Source organism: Crassostrea angulata, chromosome 1 (assembly GCF_025612915.1).
Source record: "Crassostrea angulata isolate pt1a10 chromosome 1, ASM2561291v2, whole genome shotgun sequence".
NCBI lineage: Eukaryota > Metazoa > Mollusca > Bivalvia > Ostreida > Ostreidae > Magallana > Magallana angulata.
Window position 1 is genome coordinate 28800317 of NC_069111.1, and position 26045 is coordinate 28826361.

Here is a 26045-nt window from a genome sequence, read left to right on the forward strand (position 1 = left end):
GCATTTTATGATCGCGGGCCGTTACAAAAAGTGGGGTAATTAATTTTAATGATGGAGCTCTAGATGCTCTAGAAAACAATCTCTGGGGTCCTTGAAGCATTCAATCTGATACCCAAAGTTAAGACGGAAGTAATTACAAATAAGCTAATTCAAAAGTGTCTAAGATATTTAAAATTATTCACCTAATGTGATGACAAAATCGTGCACAAATAATCCGTGCGTAAATTTTCCCGAACACAAAATACAGGTTTTGACGTAATCACAACAATTTATACATTAAAGGTTCTGTAATTTCATTTGTAAGGGAGACAATTTTAAAAATACATTAATACAGTGTACGCGATTTCTTCATATGTTTTATCTGGCGGCCCCCACATAATTATGTGGTGACTGCCACATAATTACTTTGTTTCTAATTATTGGCCCTCTTACTCAATATGGTGACATTGACCTTTAAACCTTGACCTGTTTGATTTAATTAAATAACTGATGAAATGGTGCACCTTTAAGCAACATTTATGTATTGCATCACACCAATGAACGGTAGAATCAAAACTTAGAGCGACTCCTTAAAAACAGTCGCCGTTATTAGAGATGTTATATTATGTTTTATCTATCAAATAATGCTGCTGAAGTCGAATCAGCTCTCAGACGACGCTGACTGCAATAGAATGACCAATGTGTAACTAAATGATAAAGGCCTACAATAAATATAAAAAAAAAAAAACCTCAGATACGTATACATCAATGCATATTACTGTATACAAGGACATATTTGCCTCGGTTTATTTTTGTTCCTTTTGCCTTTATTGTCTGCGGGTGATTTTAAGACTGAGCAGCTAGATTCCATTGTCTCAAATCATTTCTCATTAAACAAAGCTGTGTTTGGACGAATTAAAGACGAGGCAAAACTGTTTGCCAGTGTTTATTGGCGAAAATTACATGGGTCGAAAATTACCCTGTATACAGTATAGTATTTCTTAATGAAGCTTAACTTTATACATCAATTCTATTCAAGGATAAATAATTTCATTAACATATCTTACTTGTTAGCGGATTTTGAATTATGTCGAAACAAGTAATATTACGAAGTGGGTTTTTAAGGTTTTCAATTTAATAGTAAAAAAAAATAATCAAGTAAAGCATTTAGCGAAATAAAGATCTCACAAGTCATACTTTTAGACTGGAAAAACTTATACTCCACGGTAAATGATAAAATAAGGTCATGAACCATAATTCAAGAGAAAAAGAATCAAATAGCGCATGCACAGTATAATCTTAGAAACAATCAAACGTCAAGTGACAAATATCATAACCAGATGGTAAATCGACTAGGTTCAACATAAAGTTAATCAACTAACACATCGGATAATATGCGTTTACAGTAGTAATGAAATAACCGGAATTTAATTTCAAAACGATACAAAGAAGAGCTATTCTCATCATAATGTTTAGTTAAAGCTGTCCTCTCTGGCATATAAAGCCCCGATCTGTTGTTCCAGGTGTGGCTTCTAGACGGTAAGCGTCCGTGTTAAGTCTTATGTATTTGCCATCAGAACTCCACTTTAGATCTTTCATTTCTCTTCCTTGGTTATCAAAGTATTCCGAAATGAAAATTGTTTCGCGGGAACCTTGGACATACAAAGAACCCGTAGAATATGTCTCTGAAAAATAATAAATATTATTTTATCAACTGGTTTTTGTTTTGTTTTGGGTTTTTTTTGTCGAAATCAAATGAATAACTGTTTGGGTAATTGTGTGTAATAATAGCACATAAAAAAAAAACCAGATAACCCAGAACTGTTTTTCTGAAGTACACAATAATACTTTATCTTATCTTAATATATTCTTACTTGCAAGTTAATAAATGTACATGTTCATGTAGTATAAAGTAATTTTTCAAGCCCCCGTTTTGAAAACATACAATGTACATGTTGTACCTCTAAAAAAACAAATAACAAGTGGCCCATGGGTCATGTGAGCATAAATAAGTCATTCATATTAATAACGTTTATTACACGTAACAGATACCGATTTCTCATTATAAATTAAAGCTAGTCACAAACCACCCGGATTCAACGGCACTGACGTTCTCAATTTCAAGTTGATTAGTCTGCTTTTATTTTGATAAATAAAAAAAAAAATAACGGAAATATAAAAATTGTTTAGTTGAAGAACACATGACGATTTCAAATCCTTAGTACTTACTGATAAACCAGACGGCAAAATCGTACACACGATCAGAGGTCAACAACAGCAAGCGTGCAAACTCATCCCTGCACGTCGATCTGGCTTCGCTGATGGTCATTCCTGTTGAGTGATATTTGTAACAGATTCGGTAAGTAGGATCCCACGTATACCCCTTTAAGGAGCAAGTCTCCGCAACTTAAAATAAATCAAATGATCATCATCATTAAAATGTGGGTTTTTTTCATCAAAAATGCCTTGGACTAATTTCTATCTTACAAAAATCGTAATCGCAACACTCTTTTTTAAATGTTTAACACCGTAACTGCATTTGAGTATTTTTACTACCTAGTACTTTCTTAAAAATCATTATGAGTTTACTTTGCTCTTCAAACGTACAACCCTTATACTTATTTGATTTAATTCTCAAAATAAAGTCAGCACCTACATGTTAACACCAGCGCAAATGATTTTTTACGGTACTTGGGTTTCAATGTAATTTTTGTGTAACATTTCATCAATTTATTTCGTTATGAGACTGTGGCTTTAAATTATAATTGAAAAGGAATAATTTTTTAAAAATAATGTGGCTTTGTGTATTTGGAACCGCACAGGTTGACGTGTAGATACAGTATATTTGCACATCCATTGTTCTTTCCCACTGTAAGTCCATACGGAGGAACTGCAATTATTTTTCTATAATCGCAATTGCTTTGTCTGTATATTATAACGTCATAAAGGCGTGACGTCATAATTTTTTCCATGACGTTAAAGATTTAAACCACTTTATGATACATCATGTGTTTTTCTCCAACTCCAAAAAATTGATGTATTTATAATTAAAACATGTCTTTTAATAACATTTTAAAGGAATTACTGTTATAACATATCATTGATTCTGTTGACAAATATATGTGAATTAAAAAGATACATTACAGTCTAAATGTTTATTTTTGAAGCAATATCTAAATATCAAGGTCTAGGCGAATACAGGGTATTTGCGAGTGGTAAAATGCAAATATAAGTAATAAACAATGATAGTTTAGTGAACATGGCGTTATGAATAGCAACTGCTCTGATGGCATACATTCCATGATGCGCTAGCGCGCATCATGAAATATGCCAACAGAGCAATTGCTATTCATAACGCCATGTTCACTAAATAACGTTGTTTATTTCTTTTAAAAATGAAATCGTATACATGTATGATAGAATAACAAGGTCTCAAAAGTCTAGATAACAAAATCCATTTTGTAATTTAATGCAAGTCTATTTTAACTAGAATTTATAAAAATCAATTTATTTTACATATAAGGAGGTCGGATATACAATTATTACACTGGTTCAGAAAATTATTCCTACATTTTCCAATATATTTCGATAATCACACTTGTGCTCAATAAATTCACTTCCATATTATAAGTTTAATTTCACTTTAAGTTAACTTTAATCTAAACTTGTTTATGTGAGGAGTAATGAACATTTAAAACAGCAATAGAGAATACCTTTGTACCTTTTTGTACGTGCCATGTGCCATTTGACATTATATATTCTTTGTAAATCAGAAAAGGATTACCGAATCCTAGACATGTATGAGAACAATTTTTTCTAAGAACCGAAAAGCAGTCTCGTTGTAAGACACAAGCGTTTCAACACTGCACCAGAGACTCGAATTTCTCTTCAAAAACAGGTGACTGTACCGGGGCTAAATTCTCCATTTCCTTATAGATACTGAAATATTCACTGCATTGTCCACACCAGTTTATACTTATCTGTAGAGCAAAAGCAGAGCACATCAGATATCTGAACATTTCGAAAAGTCGAAAGATTCTAAATTGTTACAACGTTCTTTGCAAAGCTTTTTGATTTTAAATTGCTGCTCGAGATTTTCCATCAAAACTAAAATCACTGACCTTTATTTCATTACAGTCTTTGGAATGTTAGAGTGATTTTTATACACGAATTAAAGTTAAGCACTTATTTTCATTTTTTCACTAATCTAGATCCATAACTTGCATTTTGATGTTCACTTTCTTTCACCGAGAAACTTTCATTAAAAAAGGTTTAGTTTCTATGATGGTGTAATGCAGTTAGAAAAAATCATAAAAAGCTTGACATGATCATACTTCGTTGCATTCATTCTATCCGAGATGATGCTATTAATCTGAGTTAATTGATATAAGGGAATAAATGAATTGATCGATCGATGAGATTTTAATTAAGAGGTTGTCCTCGAAAAAATCAATCGAACGAAAAAAAAAACATGCTAATCAATTATGATTATGTCAGGTATCCAGATATATAAAGATCAGATATAGAAAAACATTTTTAAAAATAATGTTTACTGTTCAAGGGACATGGTCACGATTATAGTCGAATTCTATTTTTCTTTTTGCATTATTTACAATGCTTTAGAAATGCATTTCTATTTTATCATGTGAAATCTGAGAGTCAGTCGTAGAGTTATAATAAGTAAGATACAAGGCTCACAATTCTTTGTCATGTAAACAACGCTCCTGTCCTGTTTTTGCTTACATACATGTAGGTTCAACTTATGAGTAAAAAAAATTTTCAAGCTGATTTGTTTATCTTATTTTTTCTTTTTAAGCAAAAATAAACATTTTTTAACGTTTAACACATTCATTGCAGGTTTAAAGCTGAAAAAATTCACTTCAACATTCGGAATGTAAATAACAGCTTTCAAATTGTTTACTTTAAAAAGAATTGCAAGCTGTGAAACTTATAACTGAACGGAAGACCTTCAAGTTCTGGTTGCCTATTAAAATGCCTCACTGAAGTTGTGAATCAAAAAATCGGAAAAACAATTTTTGACCAAAATCGTGACCATGCCCCTTTAAGATGTCTGTATCATATTCTATAGAAACATTTCCAAGGTGCACTGAAAATTCAACCCCCCACATTTTTCCCTAATTTTACAGCACTCTCTAGGATATTCCTCGTAAGATATTCCGTGCTTAAATGAACCATTTTCATTTATGCAAGTGTTTGTGCCGATGTTTAACTACGATGTGATAAATTTGATGGACCATCTTTGTTGTCTTTAAGAAAAAAATAATCCTTAATTAGTTACAAAGTATTTTTGTCCCTTCATTATAAAATGTCCTGAGATAATATTCGAATCAAAGTTCATTAAAGGGACTAAACCCTATAAAAATGTTTAGGATTTAAAATTTATCGTTGCTAAGTCTAACTTGAAAGTTTTACCTCGAAAAAACTCCGATAATGTTAAATATCAAGCGGAAGTAGGGGTGTTAAAATTATGTATCATAAAATTACGTACGTCACTCTGTTTTTTATGTGCAAGACATCTTTTTTATTGCTCTTCTTTGTCGTTTTGTTTTTCAAAATAAGTTTTTTGGAAATGCATATTAAATAAATATTGAATCACTGTTGCAAAGTATAAACATGTATCGATAATTGTGCATTTCTTGGTCATAAATTAAATTCGTGTTATACACCTGTTTACCTGATATGTAAAATTTGCTCAGAGACATAATGGCGGCACTGTCGTGGCTTTTATTTATATCAACATTCAAAATTAACATGTCACTTCCATGTTCATACTCTATGCGCCGAACCTATCACTTGTAAGCTTTTGGCAGTAACGTATTCACAGAATTAATTCAACAAACTATATCAGAACTTGGGGGATCTGGAGAAAACAGTATCCCCTAAGCAAATGGTTATATGTCAAAATTGCGCCAATTTGTTTTCACACAAAATGAAATTCAACCGCCATCAAAGCGGTTTAATGTTGATCTTTACAAGCTTACAATGCATCATTTACATATATTTACATCTCCCAAGTTTTATTCCCTCTATTTCTTACGGAAACTTATAGTCAATTCATAGCTCTGTAGAAACAGCCAGACTGAAATATACACGCCCCATTGATCGAAATCTACAGCGGCTGAAACTGACAAGAAATGACAGGACAGATATCGAGACGACCTGTTTATCGATTGGTCCAAACCTATAGCGACCTAGGAAAAATCACGGACTGCACGAAATAATCATGACAATCTCAGACTCAAAGGCTCACAGGAGAAGATTTGGCTGTTTCTTTTAGCTAACTTACTTACGTACATCAACAGTAATTTAGTGGATTTTACTTACTTATCCTAACCAATTTATTGATTAGCTTAAAGTTGTTAATATAAACAATACAATGCTTTCTTTGATGATTCATTCGGTTATGAAGGTAGTGATCATTGCAGACAAAATTTACATAGCAACGCGGGTTATGAATTTTTTCTGCAATGTCACTACCTTCATATCCCAAATGAATCACCAAAGAAAGTATTTTATTGTTTAAATAACCACATAGCAATATATGAATATACATAATCATTTCTCATCACATTCAAAATCAAAGCCACATCATTTCCCGAACAAACTATACTCATGATCAATACTTGGATAAGATAAACTTTTACCTTTAGTGCTTTAGAGCTGACTGCATCGTTGTCAAAAATGAACCCCGTCATTCAGAAAGAGATTAGTCTGACTGGGTTTAATTTGAAAACATTTTATTGAAGCACCACCTTCGTTCAAAACAAGAGTGGCCACAGAACTATTAATCCTAAGTCTAGCTGTCTCTGCTACAATGTTTGAAATAACATGTAGCCAATATAATCTAGGTAATATATGTGACCAGACAATGCATGTTAAAGGCATAGTCAAAATCCCTTTTTATAAACTTTTGTTGTCTACGTAACCATGGTAACGGGTTATCATATTTACAAATGTTATTTCCACCTGCATGGATAACCAGAAATCTTGCAAGTCGATATTTTGAACGCAAGTCACAAATAATATCAGCAACACCGTCAAAACTGAATCCTGATACTCCTTTCTACAACACTGATACACCTGGTAATGAATGGTACATACCAAACAGCTGATGAATTCGATGCATATATATTGCTTAGATTTTTTAAAATGAGAGATGAACCTACAATCCGTATTTAATCTACAATATCATAAACGTTAAACAATGCATATACACATGTACATATATCACTTGCAAGCTAAATTGATAATCAGCCAAACTGAAGAATTAATAATGTTGTTAGTTTAGATCGACAGTAAATATGTAACCAACTCAGGTCTCGGGTAATGTTTATAAGCAACTGAAGACCATCTTCCCCTTCTTTGAATTTCTTGTTCAGCTATGCCTAACATGTACATGTATGTAGCAGCTCTTTTTTCTGAACGAAAGCGTTTTAAATGTTTTGCTCCAATACCTAAAAATGTCAGTGTTTTTTTTATTAAGGTTAAAAACTGGTATGAAGGCAAGGAAGTACCTCTTAAATGGCAAAATAAAGGGCCATCCTCCATAGAGCTTACTTGCAAAAACGTCTCCAGCATGTCAAAACATACTAATGACCCTGAAGATAAATATAATAAAAGCCTTGCCACATCGGTCTGTTTTAGAAAAACGCAGGCTAAGTATGATAGTATATTTGGTGAATTGTAGATCTCAGAGATGTAAGACCTTTTTGGGAATTGATTTTAATCAACTCTCCTATGCACTTACTCGGGCAAACCGAAAATGAAACAGTGTTTGGACCTAAGCTCAATTCAATAACGCTGACAACACTTTGTTCCTGAAAATAATCGATAAATTCAGATGCAATGTATTCTGAAGCATTGTTTTTCAAGAAAACCTATTTATTAATACCATGAAAATAGTAAGATTTTAAATGGTACAAACAGTTTAGATATTTTTTGAAGTCGTATGTATTCATACGCTAGACTTCAATATACTAGTCTCGTTCAACCAGACGCTCGGATGTCTCCGTTAATATCCGACAAAACAGAGAGTCTCTCTTGCTTGTCGGAGACAAACGGAGACAGTCGAGAGTTTGGTTGAACAAAACTAGAGTTCAATCTTGCCTGGATCCATAAACTTTCTCAGAAATATTTCGATTACTGATACTACTTGCCATGCAAAATCACATATCGCTGATTTTAAAATTAATGATAATCGATAAAATCAACTGCTGTCAGTACTCCAGTACTTTGATTGTTATTGTTGTTTGATACAGATGTTAGTTTCAATAATGCAGAGAAGACCGAAACATGCAATTGAAAATGCAGATCAAAATAATAATGCTCATACTTAGATTAATCATTGTAGGTAATATATAGTAAACCAGCAATATTTTGAGCAAAAGTTAATAGGTAATGGGGCATCTAATCTCTTTAACAGGTTTGGTTTTTCTTAAGCCAGCCAACATATTTTGTTCAGTAAAAGTTTTACATGGATTCTCCAGGCCAAGGATTTGCATATTAATTGTTGCTCAAAATTGACAAATAAACTTTCTCTGTCGAATATGCAATACCTTTCGAAGCTAACAAGGCTAAAAATATTGACTATGTGATCTACCGGGATTAGCCAAAGTGGCGGCAAACAAAACTGTAACCTAAAGTTATGAAAAACATTACTGGCTTTAACATAAGCTACTTTGTGTTGTGTGAGAGACTCGCGTCAATAAAATGATTGACATGTCATTCAAAAGGCTCCAAAATTGAGAATCTGAATCGGCAATCTCATGAATGACATTACCCTTTTATTTTTTTTATGTCTTTTGATTCAGAACTTCTACCAAGTCTAGATTATCAACATGGTGTATCAATTTCTTATTTTTCAACTTGTCAGAACAAATAAAATCCTAAAACTGTAGGGACAAACTCCAAGAAAGTTATATCGTTTCTCATATCCATATTTCACTCTTTTGACCGACATAAATAAGACCAAGATGTCCCAAAAATAACCCAATATCCTACTGTCCTTGAACTATCTGTGCAAGTTTTTATCAGATTCCCAATGTGAATCTGGAATTTTGTAGTTCCATTCAATTCATTAAGATTTTTTAACCACATCTGAAGATCACTACATGTATACTATTATACATATTTAAATTTCTCTTGACAGGGGTATGAAATGATATGGTTTGGAGACACCTGGCATAAGCCCATAAATGCGACATGTAAATGTCCTACCCGCTGTTAAGGCGCTCGTTACAAAAGCTAATGAGTGAAGCTGTTTCAATGTAATTTTGTATTTAGTATACTTTTCTTTAATGCCCCAACTCTCTCTTCTGGAATGACCATTGACGTACAAACTGAGGCTATACTTAACCCCCCAAAATCATTATAAGTTGTTGGACCCCCAATCTTTTCATCTCATAAAGGAACACCGACATGTAACCTGTAACAAATTTGCTAAAAACTATCCATTAAAACTGAACAATTGCCTGTCCCTTGATCTCCAGAAAACAAAAAATCATCTACATAATGAGAAATGGAATTTAAATTACTGTGCCGTTCTACTGATCAATGTAAGGAAGTAGAAAATTTCTCAAGCAATGCACATGATATGGCAGAATTCATTAATAAGCATTTTTCTATGTAGTATTTGTCTAGAAAATTAAAACCGAGAAGACTTAAGTCCTCGGGTCTTATTAGTAACAATCTAACAACATTAGAAATATCCATATTTTTGTTCTGTGCATTTGGACCAAGGTTTTACACTTTGTAAACATTTTGATCAAATAATGAATAGTTTCCACTGCAGATTTCAGTAAAACTCCTATTGGACTGCAATTACAGTTTTTAAATTGTGGGCCATCCAATGGACCAAAAATGCGACCTAATTCTATTTCTTTGCTCAATTAAGCTAACAATTGGTCTTTATTTTCTGAGGCTTACACCATATTTTTACAAGACACAGGACCCCTAGCACCAATCATATTAAATGTACTCGGAGCTAATCTGTAGTCCTTTGTAATTTCACTTTTTTAAAACTCAATGAGTCTTTGATGGCTAAGACATGAAAGGCATATAATTACGCAATGTTGGTTCAAGAGATTAGCAGTTCTTGAGAGAAGCATCTGTCTGATTTGTAATTACAATTAAATAAAGAGTCTGCCAAGTGTCAACGGCTAATTCACTTTGTAAACATTAAATTATTAGAATGCATGACAAAACAAACGTTGAATTTGGAAAATAAAGTTCGAAATAAAGTTAATTATAGAACAGTCATTTTTGCACTGTGAAACTAGCATAAAACCCCCTTATGTGCTCTTAAATCCTGGTAAACCCTACATTACTATTACTGTTGAATATAACCTGAAGCACATTTGCAGCTCTGTTCTGCTGCTACCTTGATAAAGAAAAACTATGGCTTGTGTGAAGAGCATTTAATAAAAATGCCAGATGATGTTATACTGAATATAAGAATGAAAATGTGAGACTGCATACATTTAGTAAATTATCAACAATGCAGCAGAAGGTGGGGCCCAAAAAATATACTGAATATAAGAATGAAAATGTGAGACTGCATACATTTAGTAAATTATCAACAATGCAGCAGAAGGTGGGGCCCAAAAAATAACCCACAAGAGGAACACTGAACTGCATGAGAAGTGTCCCTCGCCCCATCCAAAAATGTGCTTCGTTTAACAGTAAAGATTCTAGTAGAGAATCAAAATTTAAAGTGGAAATTAGTCTATCCGAACTTATGAAAATATTTCCTAAGAACATTAAGAACAGTGGTTAACTAAATTTACAGCAAAAGAAATGCAATAAAGTGTGTTAATTTTGACATGCATGCTCACTGTGAAATGAAATACATTGTTATTGCCCTAGATAACCCATTTCAATAATCATAAAGTTTATTAACTAAGACATATTTGGAATGCATCAAAATGTAAAATGTACATGTTTAAACTGAAACAATTGCTGTAACAATGCAAAACAAGCCCTTAAATGTCTATTTATCTAAACATGTAAACATCCATGTACACTTCCCTTGACAACCTTAGGTGCCACCTCAGTTAGGCACCTCCCAAGCAATGCTAATTAAGAGATCATGAAATATGTCAGCCCTTTTAAAAGCTGGAGGTAAACAATTGTTCTACTGAAAAATATTCTTCACACATTTCTTGCCAAAGAAACAAAATTAAAAACACGTGAACACACCTACATCTTGATGTTAAATACCTTGTAACACCCGTTACACATCTTACAACTTAATCCCAATTACTTTTTCGAATATGGGGTGCCACCTCAGATAGTCGCCCCTTAATATTAAAATTAAACCTGGAGCATGATAAATCTTTGTCATAAGACTTGTTAAAATAAAACCTGAAAAGTATATAAACTATCAAGATGATAAATCATCAACTCTCAACACTTAGGGTCTCATGCCCTATATTGTAAACATCTATTACTTCAATACAATGTACTTCTTCCCACTTTACTCTAATAAAACAAAAGGAAATTGCAAGATTTCAACATCATGAAAATACAGAGCCACCAACAATGGATACTGCCTCAGTCAGTTATCCATTATCAGTAGACCCTATATGACAAATATCCTACATTGTATATGTGTTAATCTTGTAAAACAGCAAACCTGCCAATATGAGATTTAAACCTCATACAGACACCTGAATGTTAAAAATACTCAAATACTTAGCCAGTAATAATGGATACCGCCTCAGCCAGTTATCCATTATTACTGGACCCTAAAAAACAAATATCCCAGAACATTATTGTGATATAGAAACTACAATGTTGGAAACAAGGACACCCTGATATATCTCTGAAATGACTCGGAGTGCCATCTTCCCATAACTCTTATTTGAGAATCTGAGAAGCCCTGCAGGTGAGTCTGAGTTGCTGCTCCTATTCTGAAACTGTGTGCTTTGAATTTATGACTGTCCAACTTTGAGAACTTCAGAGCCGATTTCAGCACCTTGCAGAATTCTGACCGGGATATAGGCCTTCCAGAGCCATAGCAAAAAAGAGGTCCATCCTTCACACCTCTCACTTTGAGATAATTCTTCATGATTTGCACAGGACAAAATTTGCGGATTGGCTGAGGTTTGATTTCCAGATGCATAGGATTTTTCCCCAGATTATGCTTGAAGTTGGTCATTGTTATGATCATACAACTTGCTTTGGCTATTGTCTTGAAGGATACATTACTCAAAAGCAGCAAGTTTGGGTTAGAATGGGAGCAAACTGTGATTTCTCCTACTCGGAGGAAAGCATAAAATGCTATTATAAACATAGCCATGAACAAACATCTTTGGTAACTAGAATTGGCTACATGAGGCACTGCTACTAAAAGGTTTTCCAGGATATCCAGAGTAATAGGCTGCCTCACATCAGGAGAGCTGACCAGACGCTTTGCCCCACTTAACATTTTCTTTATCAAGAAATGATTTGAAAAGTCTGGAATATTAGACATTTTAAAATAATATGCCAGCGCTGCCAAGTATGTTGTTATCGAGCTTGGTGCTTTGCCTATACTAAATAGATAGGAAACGAAACTAATAATGTGTTCGAGAGAAACATCCTTAATACTGCATGTATTGTAATAACTTTGCATGAATGTCTGAAAACAATTTAGGGCCTGCTTGTAGACAATCTTTGTATTAGGGGCTAAAGCTGCCTCAATCAAGGTAACAGCTGTGTTTTGGATAGCTGCAAAAGGTGGCTTGGTATGGCTGTTGGTTCGTCCTCGCTGTCCAATGACACCTCCAGAAATTTTTTGACCTGCAACCGTGAAAGTAAATCAGGTAGAGTATTGAACAAACCTGGAATGTGTTCTGCAGAAAACAATATATTGTACTTCATAAGTGCCAACACTAGTCTTCTAACCAAAATCATGATTTTCGAATCCTTTGATGTCTGTGCATTTACTATGTTGACCACTGCAGCATTATCAGAATGGAAAATCGCACATGAATTCTGCAAAACGTGGCCCCATACTTCCACAGCTACAACAATTGGAAATAATTCTTTCAGAGTAATATTATATTCTTTCATACTCTCTGGCCAAGCTCCATAGAACCATTTTCTTCCAAACACAGCTCCAAAACCCCAAGAGCCAGCAGCGTCAGTATATAAATGTAACTGCTCTGATGTCTTCCAAATGGGTTTAAACAATATGGATTTCCCGTTGAAATGATTGATGAATAATGACCAAGCCGCTAAATCTTGCCTACTCTCTTTAGTAAGATCCTTGTGATGATGTGGCTTCGCAATACCTTTAGTAAGGTCTATAAGTTGTCTTAAGAAAGTGCGTCCTGGTATAATCACAAGACATGCAAAATTAAGCAGTCCTATTAAAGACTGAAGTTCTCTTAGGCAAACTTTGCGTTTGTATTTCACTGCATCTATTGCTTTTTTTAGCTTAACCAATTTGTCCTCAGGAAGCCTCATCTCCATCGCCACAGTGTCAATCTCAATACCCAAGAACACTAACTTTGTATTTGCCTGAAATGTCTTTTCCTCCTTCAAATAAACACCTAAGCTCTCACAAATAAGTCTGAAAACTAACAAACTCTGATTACAAATTTCTGATCCAGGTGGACCGATAAATAAGAAATCATCCAAAACATGTACTATGTGTGGAATGTGACCCTTTACCCTACCAATCCATTCTAGTCCTGAAGAAAATTTCTCAAAAATAGAACAAGAACTAGCGCAACCCATGGGTAAGCATTTATCAAAGTAAAAGCAACCATCCCACTGAAAACCCAGTAATTCATGATGGTACGATGCGAAAAGCTGATTCAATGACAGTTTTGGCAATCAGGCAACCCTTACCCAATGAAACAATAATATTCATAGCATCATCAAGAGTAGCATAATGGACTTTTGTAAACACTTCTGGTATAAAATCATTAATAGAACTGTTTTCAGGAAAAGATAAATGGTGTATGAGCCTAAACTGACCCTTTTCTTTTTTTGGAACAATACCAATAGGGGAAATTTGGAGATTATCAAAAGGGAGTGTAACAAAAGGTCCCACTATTCTGTGAGCCTCGAGCTCTTTTTGTAGTTTTTTGTTCACAATAACAGGGTTCTGCAAAGCCGACAAAAGATTTTTAGATGACCTGAATTGTCTTGGTCCCTCATAATGCAATTCAAACCCGTAAGTAAAACCTGCCACCAGATAATCTGCCATAGCAGTATCATAGCCCTTTAAAAAATACTTCAAAACTTCGGGTCTTACTGGGGTTACAATTTCATTGTTGTTTTGTTGTTCCCAAAGAGGAGTTGACACTTTGGTTCTTAACGACTGCTTGGGTTCTGCATTTTGTTTTAGGGTGGTTTTTCTTACATTCTGTACAGATGTACTGAAATTTGCAGCGCTCAAGCTTGCAACCTCCCTCTCTATTGTAAGACCAGCAGATACCTCTTGGTAATTGGTTTGTAAAAGCTGATCTTTGTCCAGGCCTTGTACGAAAGGAACGAAAGGACTGCTTGTTCTCTGCTCTGGATCTCTGGGCCTGCAGCATGAACTCTACATTAATTTTACCCCATGGAGTACCCCTTATCTGTCTATCCATTCTTATTTGCTTATCATATGTTTGCCATGACACATTTCCCGATGCAGCCATGTCACGTACTGTCTCTGCATGTTTTATGAGATTTGGTGTTGCATTTGGAAATTTCTCAGCATATATGGCAACAAAGCGCAAGAAAGCTGTCGTCCATTGAAAAATGGAGTTAATAGACTGTTTGGCCTTTTTTGGTACTACCGATATGTTGTCATTCTTCTCGAGTTTAAATGTATAGTTGCTACTGTCTGGACCAGGAACCAAGTTATTAGGGAGCAGTACCGCGAGATCAATAAACTGATCCTCCCATATTTTCTGTTTCAACTTCTGAGGAACCATAGCCGAAATAGGGGTTGACCAAGTAAAAGTATCTATTGCCTCACTGGAAGCATACTCATCATTTGACCTTTCTATCTCTTTAAATGTAATCTCTGAATCAGACTCACCATCCAAACTCTGGGGGGACTCGCTCCTGTCTGGAATGGCGGGGACAGCTCTGTCCTCTAATGCTTCCAACACCGCCTGTGTTACTCTCTCTACCAATGTTTCCTCCTGATGATCAGAGCTCTGATCTTTTTTGGACTTTCCTCCTTTTCTTTCCGCCGAACCAGCTCTTTTTCTTTTCACACCAACTTTTGGTCTAGGCATCATGCTGTAAAAAACTGTACCCTACAGCTGAAGTTTTCTATGACTTAATGTAACCAACCCTTATTCTTGATACATTGCCTACTTATCAATAACAGTAAATTCCTACAGGATCTAAAACCCAACTTGAACTTTATCCTAAACCCCAGTGAGTCCTTCCAATGTGTGAACAGAGATTAAAATTTTTGGATTTATTTGTGCCTATTCATGCCTTTTAACAATTGGAATCACACCATCAAACCTAAATTTATAATACATCAAAAATTTTATGTCATTCAGGAATGACTTAAACCATTGAAAAATGTAATGTAAGTACAAAAGTAATGGCAATTACATGTACATTGGCTCCGTTAACCACAAGTTTCTGACCTACAATCCAAAGCACAAATATGCTAAGCCAAATATGCTATTAAACACATAACCCATGATTCAAAATAATGGTTACCAAACATATATATTAAACCAAACCTTTAGAAATTGATAACCTACAACTATACTATACATGTAGACCTAGCAGCTTACCATAAAAGAACTCAAAATTAAAACCTATCTATACGTCTTTGTTCACAAAGCTAACGAAACTTGTACTGCAAACTCAATATGCATGTAAAGTATGTATAACTCACCCCACATTAAGGTAACCACCTAACACTCAACCATGTAGAAGAAATTATCTAAACACCTCATAGACTAGTCACACTGGATATGATAACTGATCACTAAGCCATATGGTGACCAATAAGTAAACATATCATAACACCACCACACTGGATATAACATCATAGGTAAACCGCCAAACATAATCCAACTACCTCGGATATTACAACGTTGCACCTAAACCATAAAGGGGCTCCTTGGTAAGCCATATATCATAATCCAACTGTATTGGATATGACAACATAGCACCCAAACATAAGGGGGCTAAATGGTTACCAGAAGATCCAAGCATGCTGGACATAACAACATAGCACCCAACCATATAGGGGCTCTTTGGTAAGCCATACACATGTATATCATAATCCAACCAGACTGGATATGAAAACATAGCACCCAACCATATAGGGGCTAAACGGCTACCATATGATCCAAGCATACCGGATATTACATAACATAGCACCCAACAAACTAGGGGCTATTTAGTTTACCAAGTATCATAGTCCAACCATGGGGGATATCACCATATAACACCCAATAGTATAGGAGCTAAACCGTCCATCATATATTAGTACATACAGATATTGGCCAAAACAACTAACCTACACTCAAGCCTATAGCAATGGACCATGCGCAACACCTGAGTCCAAACGATAGTAAATATTTTGTATCAACAACATGAACAATATGATTAAAGTCACTACAATTTAACCCTACTTGGTATAATACCTATGTTCAGTGTATGTCGTACTAGAACAAACTGCGAATATCAACTGTGAATCTAAACTTATATATTTGAACCTTTTATGTTTGTGACATTTTATATACTATTTTTCTCCAGCACTAAACACTGAGCTTTCATTTTCCACAAGCTAATGAAGCTATAGGCTATTAAGTCCTGAAACCACTGATGCTCTGACACTGTTGTAAAACTTAGGGTAGCCCTGAGTCTCATTCAAATGCACACCATCCTCACAAAAAACCTTAGCTTTATTTTCAGGTGACCAAAAGCCAGCATGGCGCCAGAATCTGACTCCTGACAAAAAATCTCTTCCTAGCCTCTCATCCAAAAGCCTGTTAACTAAATCTACCCTAGAATTGAACCACTGTGAGTCAACAGCAAATCTACCTGGTTTAGTGGGAGGCTTCCTGTGCAGGATTTGGTATCCGCAAACTCTGCGCACTCCCCGACCTCGAAGCATCTCTGTAAAGTCAACTATTTTATCAACTAAATCATTTACTTCTTCATCAATACTGCAGAGATCGTTAGAGCCTATTTGCAAACACACTAAAGCTGGTTTAAACTTTTCCACCTCCCGGATACCTCTCTGAGAAGTCTATCAATCGTGCAACCCGAATAACCTCTGTACACAACGTGTTCACGGTTAAGTCCTAAGTTAGTTCTAAAATTCACTGAGTGATTCAAAAACCTCTGCAGGCGCACGATGAATGAATGTCCAAGAAACAAAATTGTATTCTGCATGTCCCCAAAAAATTTAGATACTCACAAAAAAGAACAACACCTGCCAAAACTTCCGATGCAAGCTAATTTGGAGCCAAAATTGAAATATTTAGGATCAGGCTAATAGCCTGAAAATGCTCTTACCGGTATGAGTATAAAAACCCCAAAAGACCCTTTAAATCCTCATACTGTACAAATATGACTAATTAAATGTAACATAGTAGAAAACTATATAATACCTAAACTATAAGTATTTAGATCACATAATTTCCTTTATATACATGTACATAAATACACAAAGATCAGAAGATATCATTGCACCATAGAATAAAATGAAAAATACAGAAGATAAACGGAATAGTGGGAAAAATACATACAGATGTATAATTGTTATGAGAATTTTCATTCAAAAGAAAGCAACGTTATAGTACTAGCATAAAAACCCAAAGATCAGAAGATATCATTGCACTATAGAATAAAATGAAATATACAGAAGATAAACGGAATAGTGGAAAAAAATACATACACATATTTGATTATTCTGAGAATTATTCATTCAAAACAAAGCGACGTAACTAAGAAAAAATTCATTTCAATGAGTACACTTTTCAGACAATTTAACAAAGTAGCTAGATTTTCAAATAGATGTATATTATGCATGTTGCAATCTGTAAGGTCTGTTTGCAATCGACCAAAAGTCGCATTTTTACACGTTGATGGCTTATTAAGGTCTTCCGTTTCCAACGGAAGACCTTATTGTTATTCTTCGGTTTCTTTTTCCCTATTATTTTTATTCTTTTTTTTTCTTCCCATTTTTGTGCACGCAATTTCTCAGAAACGGCTCAACCGATCTCCATCAAATTTTCAGATGTGATAGATAGTGGTCTGAACCTGATAGCAAATTTTTTGCATTGATGACGTCACATCCGTTTTTGAGATATTGAGATTTTTCTAATTTTTATATGGGTATTTTGTCTGCGGCCGTTCTCCTAAACTAAAAGAGATTTTGAGCTCAAATTTCTACGGTTGGTAAAGGAAAGATTGAAGTTTTGCATGATTGTTGTTTTGTATGTTTAGCACTATTGGCGCCAAAGCTCGCTATGGCTCGAAAATTGACATTAAAAAAGCGTCGTTAATTTTTGTGCTTTTCTCTCTTTATCTCTTTTCTGGAAAATATTTTGTTAAAACATGTAATGTAAAAAAAATTATATTTACAAGACCTTTTAGCTGATATCAAGAAAAAGGGGCTGGCCCCTCAAATTAGGGACCTAGAGGGCTCTAAAGTCTTTTACCCATAACTCTTTACTGAGGGATATTTTGTAATAAATTATAGAAGTAAATATGCTTATCTTAATTTTATGTATTCAAGCAATGTAATGATTTTATCATGGGTTACGTAATTAAGGGTTTTTAGGGGCCAAAAGTCCAAAATTTCGATTATCCATATCTCAGAAAGGAAAAATAATTTGTAATGCAGTACAGAAGAAAAGTTGTTCAAAATGATGTTCTCAACAAAATGCAATCGTCAAAATTTCGTTAAACGGCCCCTAAAAGGAGATAAGGGACCGGCCCCTAAAACCTTCTTTTTCATATATCTCCGGAACAGTAACGAATTTCTAAACACTTGTTTAACAAATTTTAAGTAGAATTAAATGACCTTTTATTTGATATCAAAAAAAAGGGGCTGACCCCTCAAATTAAGGGATTAAAGGGCTCTTAAGTCTTTAATCTGTAGCCCTTTACTGAGAGATATTTTGTGAAATGTAATAGAAGCAAATGTGTTTTTTATCAATGTTATGTATTACAGCAATGTAATAATTTTATCATGTGTTACGTAATTAAGGGTTTTTAGGGGCCAAGAGTCCAAAATTTTGATCACCCATATCTCAAAAAGGAAAAATATTTAGTAATGCAGTACAGAAGAAAAATTGTTCAAAATGATGTTCTCAACAAAATGCAACCTTCAAAATTTCGTTAAACGGCTCCTTAAAGGAGTTATGGGATCGGCCCCTTAAACCTTCTTTCTCATGTATCTCCAGAACGGTAACGAATTTCTAAACACTTGTTAAACAAAAATTGTGTAGAATTAAATGACCTTTTATTTGATACCAAGAAAAAGGGACTGGCCCCTTAAATTAGGGGACCAAAGGCCTCTAAAGTCTTTAATATGTAGCCCTTTACTGGGATATATTTTGTGAAATGATGTAGAAGCAAATGTGTTTATTTTATAGTTATGTATTCAAGCAATGTAAAGATGTTATCATGTGTTACGTAGTTAAGGGGTTTTAGGGGCCAAAAGTCCAAAATTTCGATCATCCATATCTCAGAAAGGAAAAATAATTTGTAATGCAGTACAGAAGAAAAGTTGTTCAAAATGATGTTTCAACAAAATGCAACCGTCAAAATTTCGTTAAACGGCCCCTAAATGGAGATAAGGGACCGGCCCCTAAAGCCTTCTTTCTCATATATCTCCAGAACGTAACGAATTTCTAAACACTTGTTGAACAAAATTTGTTTTCAAGCAATGTAATGATTTTATCATGTGTTTTGTAATTAGGGGTTTTTAGGGACCAAAAGTCCAACATTTTGATCACCCATATCTCAGAAAGAAAAAATATTTTGAAATGCAGTACAGAAGAAAAATTGTTCAAAATGATGTTCTTAACAATATACAACCTTCATAATTTCGTTAAACGGCCCCTATAAGGAGATAAGGGATCGGCCCCTAAAACCTTCTTTCTCATATATCTCCAGAACGGTAACGAATTTCTAAACACTTGTTGACAAAATGTGTTCAGAATTAAATGTCCTTTTATTTGATACCAAGAAAAAGGGACTTGCCCCTACAATTAGGGGACCAAAGGGCTCAAAAGTCTTTTATCTATAACCCTTTATTGAGGGATATTTTGTGAAATGTTATAGAAGCAAATGTGTTTATCGTATAGTTATGTATCAAAGCAATGTAATGATTGTATCATGTGTTGCGTAATTAAGGGTTTTAAGGGGCCAAAAGTCCAACATTTTGATCACCCATATCTAAGAAAGGATATATATTTTGTAATGCAGTACAGAAGAAAAGTTGTTCAAAATGATGTTCTCAACAAAATGCAACCTTCAAAATTTCGTTAAACGGCCCCTATAAGGAGATAAGGGATCGGCCCCTAAAACCTTCTTTCTCATATATCTCCAGAACGGTAACGAATTTCTTAACACTTGTTGACAAAATGTGTTCAGAATTAAATGTCCTTTCATTTGAATCCAAGAAAAAGGGACTTGCTCCTAAATTAGGGGATCAAAGAGCTCTAAAACCTTTTATCTATAGCCCTTTAATGAGAGCCATTTTGTAAAAGGTTATTAAAGCTAGATTAGGTATAATACGTTTATATATCCTAACAATATAATGATTTTTTTGCGTTACCCAATTAGGGTTTTTAGTGACCAGAGGTAAACAACTTTGATCTTTTCTATCTTAATTGAAAGAAATGCAAGTATTTAAAAAAGCAAGAGAACTTATAAAAAGCGATACAATAAATCATTAGTACTTCACTCCTTTTTCCATAACATGTTTTGTTGTCGAAAATCAAAGTCGATGATGTCATATTTCATTCTAAAAATCGAACGGAAGACCTCCTCGTTGCTCGCAACGAGATCGTGTCTAGTTAAATTTCTCTTCATAAACTGTTCATTGATTTATTGTTTTTTAATAATATCAAATGTCTGCAAAACAATACCAATTGTTTGATCTATTTTGACAATTTAAAAATACCCCTATACATTTGTACATATACCTTCTATCTTGCTTGGTTTATCTTTTTATATCGCTCTTTATACCGGGCGTCAAGTAGAGGAACAAAGAAAAAGAAGAAGAAGGCATTTTTATGATTAAATTGCATTTAAACATACATCGATTTCACCATTTAAGGTTAAATTTATTTATCCATTTATCAAAGTGAACGGACAATATTTTTCCTTTTTTTAATTAAATTTCATAATTTGAGCTTTAATGACTTTGCGCGCGAAAATTAGCGAGAACATCATGAATTGCTGACGTCATTATAGTACGCATTTACATCATCAGTCAAAGCAGAAGATTTTAACGAAATGCCGAAGAGAAAAACACAGAGCAGCGAGAGCCAACCCTATCAACGAGCAGGGAAGCAACCGCCTTTCCTAGAGCCGCCTAAAGCCCCTTCGACTACGGATTATCCTGAAGTTCAGATGAATCTGGCACCTGAACTGCCCCAGTCCATCCCTGGTCCTTCTTACACACTTGGTGCACAGGAAACTCCCCCTGTGGAGCCGCTACCTCCTCACCAACTGCAAGACCTGGCGGAGCGGATATCCACCATCTTAAAAGACAGAGGGAGTCCTCAGTCGCAGGAAGAAGGTATATCTCAGTATGGTTCTGAACTTTTGAATGCACGTGTAGCCAGTTACGATAATGAACTGGGACATAATTTACCCAACAATGTCAAAATAAAAATTGCTAATGGGGAATATGTTAATTTGGCATCTTTGATTAACAATAGAACCGAAACTGACCCAAATGATGATACAAAGTATTTCTCACTTCAAAATGGCAGCTTAGCTCTATCTGCTTAATCCAAATTAAGACCCATCACTGATATTCAGGTCTGGACGGATGCTTTCCTTGTTTATGCATCCATCTTTGCTTTGGCTCATCCCACAGAAACTTCAGGCCTGTTTAAATATATTCACACAATACGGCTTGGGGCAAATCGGGTCAATGGTTTGGGGTGGCGCGATTATGACATCCAATTCAGACTTAAGAAAGAGTGCAATCCTTCAATGCCATTTGCCACAGTGGATAAGGAGCTATGGCTGCTTTACATGTACAACAGCGCACCTTCTCCACAGCATCTGGTAAACCAACCCCAGCCTCTGAAATGCTATAATTTTAATTACAGGGGCATACCACCCATACACAATGTGTAGAAACACTACTCGAAATTCCTTGAATTTTAGATCTGGAAACTTCCAATCAACCTGGCGTCCCCAGTCAACAGTCAAACCAGCCACAAACAGTAACATAACCCCCCCTTCCCTTGCATGCTAGACGTCAGTAACGTTGCTTGCACTCCCATTAAAGTCCCAGCATTATCCAAATATTTGGCAAAAAACCCTTATAGGGAAAACCCTCGAATTACTAGAGGGGTTTCAATTTGGTTTTAAATTATGTTATGAAGGTCCTAGACGGCCATACAACTGTAACAACCTTAAGTCTCTAAAGTTACTTACCACAGAAGCCATACAATTGGTTAACAAAGAAATAAATATGGGCAGTGTTGCTGGACCTTTCCTTTATATATGCCATTTGGGTGTTCAGTAAGTTGTGCTAAATTTGAAAAGTTCGCTTCCTTTTTGGAATGGGTATTAAAAACTCTGTGTCAATCTTATAACGTAGTGCACTACCTTGATGATTTTCTACTAGCTGGTCTTTCTGGGACTCAGGAATGCTATTATCTAGTGTCAAAATTTACCACTCTTTGTGATGAATTAGGGGTTCCACTAGCCCATGACAAAACCTTGGGTCCAACAACAAAATTAGTGTTTTTAGGACTCGAAATCGATACAGTTGCAGAGACGGTTAGTATTCCCTTAGACAAATTGGGTCAATTACGTCATCAACTTGACTATTTTCTTTACCGTAAAAAGCTGACCCTTACTGAAATCCAATCACTAACTGGCCTACTTAATTTCTGAATTAGAGCTATTCCAGCAGGCCTAGCATTCGTAAGGCGCTTGTATGATGCCACAGCTGGGCTTAGCAAGCCTTATCACAAACGTAGAGTTTCTTTGGAAATGAAGCAAGATATACAAATGTGGCTTGTGTTCCTGGAGTCATTTAATGGTATAAATTCTTATAAGCAGGTAGACTGGGCCAGTGACTTTCAGTTAGAATTATTCACAGACAGTGCTGGTTCTGAAAACCTAGGTTGTGGGGCTATTTTGGGAACTCATTGGGCCTTTTTAACATGGCCTGAATCCTGGAAAGGGGCATGCATTTTTAGGGACATCACATTTTTAGAATTGGTTCCCATAGCAATGGCATTCTCTATTTGGGGTAAGGAGTTGGTGGGAAAGAGAGCAATTCTTCACACAGATAATAAAGCACTTGTTACCATTTTAGATACTAAACATCCAAATCACTCAGAGTCATGATTCTCTTAAGATTGTTAGTCCTGAAGGGACTTGTGCATAATATTCAATTTAAAGGGCAGCATAATATAGGAGTTCAAAACGTTAAAGCTGATTCTCTCTCTCGTCTGCAGTGGAACAGATTCAGACATGTCTTTCCAGAAGCCGACGAGCTCCCATCGACTGTTCCAGACTCATTCCTCAGACTCATCTACAATATCGAGCACAAGAATTGCTAAGTTGTTCCTTGTCTGAAAACACAAAGAAGTTATACATGACAGCAGTTCATCAGTTTAATTTATTTTGCCATGCTTATGAACGTAATCAAACTTGGCCACCAAACCCTAATGACTTGATCCATTTTGTAGCGTATCTCTCATTTAAACAATTCTCATCAAGCACAGTCAAAGCATATATTGCAGGAATATCATATTATTGCAGAATCCGGGGTTTTCTGGATACAACAAAATCATTTATATTACTAAAGGTATTGGTCGGATTTAGTCGTATGAACACAAGAGTTGACAATCGCAAACCAATAACCATCAGCATCCTTCAAGGTCTAATTTCTATTTTTCCTCAGGTTTGCCTATCAAACTATGAATCAATTTTATTCAGTGCACTTTTTTGCACAGCATTTTTTGGATATTTTAGAATAGGGGAGCTAGTACAGGATTCAAAAGTAAAACCAGGTCATGCAATACAAGTAGGTGATGTTCGGTTATCAACCAGCAGTTCAGTCATTCTAACCCTAAGACACCCCAAAACTGATCAAGAGGGAAAGGGTGCCACAATCATTTTAGTGCCCTCTAGCTCAATCTGCCCTATCCAACATCTAAATAAATATGCAACTTTAAGACCAAATTCCCTTGGAGCTTTTTTCATTCATTTGTCTGGCTATCCAGTGACCAGATATCAAGCAGAATCGGTATTTAACAAGGCTATTAGAATGCTAGGCTTGGACACCAAAATGTATAAGACTCATTCTTTCCGCATTGGAGCAGCTTCCAACGCATGGGATAGTGGATTGAGTCAAAAGGATATTGCGGGCAACGGGGGTTGGAAATCTCGTTGCATGTATAGGTACATCAGAGGTTAAGCATTTTGCTAGCATTTATATTGTGCATTTAAGGTGTTATACAATTTAGTTTGTTATTGTCTCGCTGCCCTGTTTTTATTTATTTCACAACAGGGTTACAATGGTAGCTGCTGTATGTCATATCTAGACAAAAACTAACATACTATTGTGGAATACGTAATATGTGTGTATATATTTCTCGTTCAATTAATTTTGTATTTGTAGATACTAGAATTTGGATTGTGGGTTCGTCCATTATTAAGAGAGCCTTTTGTCAGACAAGGCATTCAATATTTCAAACTCACCTCGAGCTAGAAAGGCATCGGGCAACAGTTTTCTGGCAGGGTAAGGGTGGAATGAAATGGGGGGGGGGGGAATCATGCCGAAAATCAAGTGTTTACTAAAAGTAGAGGACCCACCCAATTTCCTCGTATAGCACTGTGGGGCAATAACATACCGGGTGATAAAGGTGAGAAGTCTGTTGATTTAAGACTAAAAATCAACAACACCTTGGTTAGTCTGGCCAAGCTGTTGCCCGACACTGTTTTGGTTTGGTCACAGATACTCCCCCGCCAGCACTGGCGAGGCGGTGTTGACCAAGGAGCAATGGATATGGTCAGAAAACGGTTAAACAGTTTTGTTGCAACCGCCTTAATCCGCACAGGGGGAAAAAATATATTCGATATCCAGAAATTCAGATTATTGTCCGCACTTGTTTGCCCCTAACGGAGTTCATCTCTCTGAACTTGGTAACCAATTTTTCTTGTACCGCCTCCAACAAGGTTTGCAGACCTTCATTACAAAACCCACTGAAAAAGTGTCACCAAAATTGGGAGAGTTTGGGCCGTGGCTGTGCTATGACTAGTTAACGGGTTATAGTCTCAGTCACAAATTTGTAGTGGCTGCATTGATTATATTATTGCTCCTGATTTATTTGCACTTATATACCCAGTCATTTTGATATTGCCAGACAATGATCTTGCCTATGATGCACATCTGTTATGTATCTGACAATATTTGATCATTCGTTAACCTTTTGTTGATTATTTTTTTATTTTTATCTAAAGTTCATTTTTCTGTTGAGATGGGGGCGCTTATTTATTTATCTATTTTTACTACTGGTGGCGCAGACTATGCCATAGCATTTGGCATAGTCTCGTGGCGGCTTGAAGGCTTACAGTAGTATCATTGGCCTGGTTATAACTAATATGTGCTTATCTTGACAGTATGCAATTGTGAACATCTGTTCCCAGGGTTCACCATTTTTGCATTTTGAGGGATGGCATACAAGGCTATATATTGATGCCTCGGCTCCCTCACTTAGACGGCCATGGCCCATTCAGCCAATAAAAAGAATTCAGTATGAACTAGCTATTTCTTCTTTTTTATTATTCATTGGGAATACTGGCACTCCCTTATTTTAACTTTCATCTTTGATAATAGGAGTTCACCATTTAAGGTTTCATCCATTTAT

General features: G+C 35.4%; 1 protein-coding gene and 1 pseudogene across 4 annotated transcripts; one reads left to right on the forward strand and one right to left on the reverse strand.

The window, feature by feature from the left end:
* Nucleotides 1-1213: 1213 nt before the first annotated feature.
* LOC128157664 (uncharacterized) lies at nt 1214-17585 on the reverse strand. Of its 4 annotated transcripts, none has more exons than XM_052820259.1 (4): nt 17381-17585; nt 15020-15225; nt 2209-2310; nt 1214-1664 (listed from the first exon to the last, which is right to left on the reverse strand). In XM_052820259.1, exons 2-4 carry the CDS (start codon nt 15222-15224, stop codon nt 1456-1458), a joined length of 516 nt encoding a protein of 171 aa, XP_052676219.1. In that variant the 5' UTR covers nt 15225; nt 17381-17585; the 3' UTR covers nt 1214-1455. The 4 variants fall into 4 exon arrangements, 3 of the variants coding, with proteins under 3 accessions (XP_052676219.1, XP_052676209.1, XP_052676201.1); XM_052820249.1 differs by having other exon boundaries at nt 1231-1664; nt 2209-2385; XR_008239845.1 differs by lacking the exon at nt 15020-15225 and having other exon boundaries at nt 1233-1664; nt 2209-2385.
* Nucleotides 17586-21435: 3850 nt separating this feature from the next.
* LOC128157657 (uncharacterized) lies at nt 21436-22421 on the forward strand (annotated as a pseudogene).
* The last annotated feature ends 3624 nt before the right edge of the window (nt 22422-26045 follow it).